Genomic DNA, 4929 nt, shown 5'->3' on the forward strand with positions numbered 1-4929 from the left:
TGACTATGTGAGCTGTAAAACTAATACTTTGCACCATTGTGACTGACATAAATCAACAGACATAAATCACTATGCAATCCAATCATACATAACCTCTTAAAAGGAATAGTTTCTGAGGTGGTTGGTGTGTGTTCTGACCCTGAGGAGACTCCTGCCAGCTGGTTTTGTTACTTTTTTGAGGAATCTTGCTATGTAGCCCAGGCTGACTCCAACCTCCTTGTTTCACCTCTGTGGAGGAGTTACTGGCAATTAATACCTTCTAGGAAAGAAAGGGAGAATCAGTTTCCTTCTGAGTGTAGCCCTTTGTATGTCAACTGTGCTCCTGTGGACAGCCACACACCCAGGAATACACAGGCAGCACAAACTGAACCTGATGCATATGAGAGAGAAAAACAACTAATTAAAATATGGAGTAGGGAAGGGACTATGGATCTGGGAGCAAGTGGAAGAACACTGAATGTGATAAATAAAAAATCACTGGACAGACTTCTAAAAGAACTAAATTTTTAAATTAATTTTACTTTAGTTCAGTGGTGTTTTGCCTGCATGTATGTCTGTTTGAGGATGTCAGAAGCCCTGGAACTGGAATTACAGACAGATGTGCCCTGCAATGGGATTGCTAGGAACAGATCGTGCGTCTTCTGGAAGAACAACCTGGGCTCTTCACTCCTGGGCCACCTCTCTAGCCCCGTTACTAATCTTTTTAAACACAAGAAAAAAATGAGTAGCAACAGTTCCCAGAGAAAATTCCCAATGTCTTCAGATTTCACCATCTTTACTTGTCTAATGTTGAAGTCAGTTATGCAGATTTTTCTTGTTGGTACATAAACAGGGACTATTGCAGCTGTTTCTCAGTGAAAACTTTCCTCTTTGTAGATATCCGGTTATTGACTACATAGGGATTATGGCCCCTCTGAACACAAGAGGTGCTGGAAGTTCTAGAGGAGCAGGTAATACTATAATCACAGCAAAGCATTGATGTGAGGAGCCCCAAGAGAGGAGAGAGAGGAGTGCAAGCCTGCTGTGACTGAGGGGCTCCATGCTCAGACAGTAGACTTCTCAGGGATGTCTTCTCAGCTCACCATAGATCACCATTTTGCAAAAGCTGCCTAATCTATAGACACCAGGAGTGTGTCTTCAAGAGCCCTGTTTATACTCTACCACCTCTCTCCCAGGGAGGATCATAAATGGTCTCAGTAATGAGACAGGGGACTGGAAACTCCTAGGCCATCTTAAGTGTAATATTCCTGTCCCCATAAATCCAGAAGCTGGCTGTTTTCTCCCAAGCAAGTGTCAACAGATGAGAACAAAGACTAAAGATGCATAGAGGAGCTGGGGGCAGCTGGAGAAAGCCCTGCTGCTGTCCTGCTCTCAAGTCAGGAATATCCTGGAGAGCAGAGAAGTGCTCCCCTCACCAGCAGTCCTCGGTGGGCATGTTGAAAGCCAAGTGTTGTTGATCTAATTATTGTAAAAAAAAAAAGATTTTCATGAACATGATAGTTGGGCATGGTGGTTCATACATGTAATGACAGGATTATGGAGACTGAGGCAAAAGAATTGATAAGAGTCCCAGACCTATCTGAGCTACAGGGTAGGCCCCCGTCTCAAAAACAAAGGAAGACCAAAGGAAAAGAAGAAAGAAGGAAAGGAAGGAAGGAAAGAAGGAAGGAAGGCAAGAAAGAAGGAAGGAAGGAAGGAACAAACCAAGAAAGGAAAGAATGAAGGAAGGAAGAAAAAGAGAATGACAATGGATTTGTGACGTGGCTATGTAGCAAGACCCAGTCACAGAAACTAATCACACTCACAATACAAATGATCAAAAACAGGAGCGGAAAAAGGAAAACTGTTGACTGAGAGTCAGTGATTCTTGCATTAAGTGATTTATTTACACATATGTGGGTTCACTTTTACATGTTTAAAATTTTCCACATCAAAGGTTTTACTGAAAAATCTGAAGTTTTAGTGAGGCTGGAGAAATGGCTTATTGATTGAGAGCACTGGCTATGAATACCTGATTTTTAACAAAGAAGCCAAAACTGTACAATAGGAAAAAAGAAAGCATCTTCAACAAATGGTGCTGGCATAACTGGAAGCCAACATGTAGAAAATTGCAAATAGAGCCATGTCTATCACCGTGCACAAAACACAAGTCCAAGTAGATCAAAGACCTTAACATAAATCCAGGTACACTGAAGCTGATAGAAGACAAAGTGGGAGGTAGTCTTGAATGAACTGATTCAGGAGACCACTTTCTACACAAAACACCAGATGCACAGACACTGAGAGCAACAATCAATAAATGGGACATGAAATTGAAAAGGTTCTGTAAAGCAAAGGAGATGGTAAGTAAGAAAAAAAAACAACCTGCACAATGGGAAAAGATCTTCACCTACCCCACATCTGACAGAGGGCTGATCTCCAAATATACAAAGAACTCAAAAAACTAGAATCAAGATACAAAATAACCCAATGGAAAAATGGGGTACAGCACTAGAATTCTCAACAAAAGAATTTCAAATGGTTAAAAGATGTTTAAGGACTTACTCAATATCCTCAGTCATGAGGGAAATGTAAATCAAAACAACTCTGAGATACCATCTTACACCTGTCCGAATGGCTAGGATGGAAAACACTGATGACAGCCTATGTTGGAGAAGATGTGGAGTAAGGGGAATACTCCTCCACTGCTGGTGGCAGTGCAAACTTATCCAGCCATTTTGGAAATAAATATGATAGTTTCTCAGAAAATTGGAAATCAATCTACCTCCAGTCCCAGAATTACCACTCTTGGACATATAATCCCAAAGGATGCCCAATCATACCACAAGGACACTTGCTCAATTATGTTCAAAGCAACATTATTCGTTATATCCAGAATCTGGACAACCTAGATGCCCCTCAACCAAAGAATGGGTAAAGAAAATGGGGTTTACTTATACAACGGAGTATTACTCAGCTGTAAAAGACAATAACATAATGAAATTTGCAGGCAAATGGATGGAACTAGAAAAAAATCATTCTGAGTGAGGTAACCCAGACCCAGAAAGACAAACAAGGTATGTGCTCACTCATAAGTGCAGACTAGATGTAAAGCAAAGGATAACCAGACCACAAGCCACAGCTCCAGAGAAGCTAGGTAACAACAAGGACCCTAAGAGGGACACATGGATCACCCTGGGAGGGGAAATAGACATGGCAATATGAAAAATGACATTTGTTAAGTTTTTATCTCTCTGTTACTTAATGATTTGTATCCTGGGTTTTGTATCCAGGACAGATAGTAGACAATTTTCCTACAAAAGACAAGTGCTAAGTTTCAGTTAAAATTGATAAAAACATATAGGATTCTTAGCTATTATAGTTGCCTCTATGATACAGCTTCAAACATTATTGAGTAGATAAATATTTCATGGTAAGCACTTTCCTTAAAGCCCCTTTCAGGTCCCTGTTCCTCAGGCTGTAGATGAAAGGGTTCAGCATGGGGGTCACCACTGTGTACATCATGGCAGCTGCCATGTCACTCCCAGCTGAGTGAGAGGAGGAGGGGTTGAAATACAGGGATATGATGGTTCCATAGAAGAGGCAGACCACAGCCAGGTGGGAGCTGCAGGTGGAGAAGGCCTTCCACCTTCCACTTGTGGACGAGACTCTCAGAACAGCAGAGGTGATGTGGATGTAGGAGATCAGGATGCAGACAAATGGGGTGACCATGATCAAAACTCCCTCTGTAAGAATCATTAGCTCATTGAGGTGTGTGTCAGAGCAGGAGAGTTTCAGGAGGGGTATGATGTCACAGAAGAAGTGGGGAATGATGTTGTCTGCACAGAATGAGAGTCCAGCCATGAGCAGGGTGTGCAACAGAGCATTCAGGCTGGCTACCACCCATGACCCGACCACCAGCAAGACACAGAGCTGATGGGTCATCTTGGTTGCATAGTGTAAAGGGTGGCATATGGCCACATACCGATCATAGGCCATCACAGCCAGCAGGAAATTGTCCATGTCAGCAAACACACAAAGAAAATACAGCTGTGTCAGACACCCAGAGAAGGAAATGGCTTGATTCCTGAGTATGTGGTTGGCCAGCACCTTAGGGACAGATGTGGAGGAGAAGCAGACATCCACAAAGGACAGGTTGCTGAGGAAGAAGTACATGGGGGTGTGCAGGTGGGAGTCTGTGCCGATGGCCAGGATGATGAGCAGGTTTCCCAGGACAGTGACCAGGTACATGATGAGGAAAAGCAGGAAAAGGAGCTGCTGATGCTGCTGAGGCTGCCTGGAGAGTCCCAGGAGGAGGAACTCAGAGACCATAGACTGGTTGGTGCCTCCCATAGGTCTGATCCCAGCTAGAGAAGAGAGACAGAGATGAGATATGTAGATGCTGGTGGTTTAGATGCAACAGATCATCCTTCATCTACGGGCATGTTGAAGATACATCCCTACATCCCAATCTAAAGGTTCAGTTTAAAGTGGTTGTGGTCCCACTGGCTTTGCCCTTTTAGCTTTATTGAATAAAGCATAGCCACAGTTTTGAACATACACTCCCCATTCCCCATCATCATGTACTCCTGTTAACATCCCAAGTCTTTCTCCCACTCCCTAGCATCAAAAAGACAGAAACAAGAAAAACAGCTGATTATTCTCAAATACTCTGTGACAGACTCCTGACTTTTGCTGTTGCTCCTTGATGTGGAAGAGTGAACATCACTTGTTACAAAGGAAACTTTGCCATCTCCATTGTTCTAAAGTACCCAGATGGGCAGATGCTATGGTTTCAACCTATGTTTCACCTTGAAATTTCTAACGATTAGAAAAATCTTAGGCTCATAAGAAGATTCTGAGGAAGTGAAGAGTGGATGGCCACCGTCCTAGCCCTGTGAAGAAAGAAAGGATATTTGTGAGAATCAGACAGGTATTTACTGCAGCATC

General features: G+C 42.8%; 1 protein-coding gene across 1 annotated transcript; it reads right to left on the reverse strand.

Moving 5' to 3' along the window:
• Positions 1-3387: 3387 nt before the first annotated feature.
• LOC100767113 (olfactory receptor 1361) lies at positions 3388-4332 on the reverse strand. The gene has a single exon (XM_027423909.1). The coding sequence runs from the start codon at positions 4330-4332 to the stop codon at positions 3388-3390; it is 945 nt and encodes a 314-aa protein (XP_027279710.1).
• Between the last annotated feature and the right edge of the window lie 597 nt (positions 4333-4929).

Source organism: Cricetulus griseus, chromosome 7, assembly GCF_003668045.3.
Source record: "Cricetulus griseus strain 17A/GY chromosome 7, alternate assembly CriGri-PICRH-1.0, whole genome shotgun sequence".
Taxonomy (NCBI): Eukaryota; Metazoa; Chordata; class Mammalia; order Rodentia; family Cricetidae; genus Cricetulus; species Cricetulus griseus.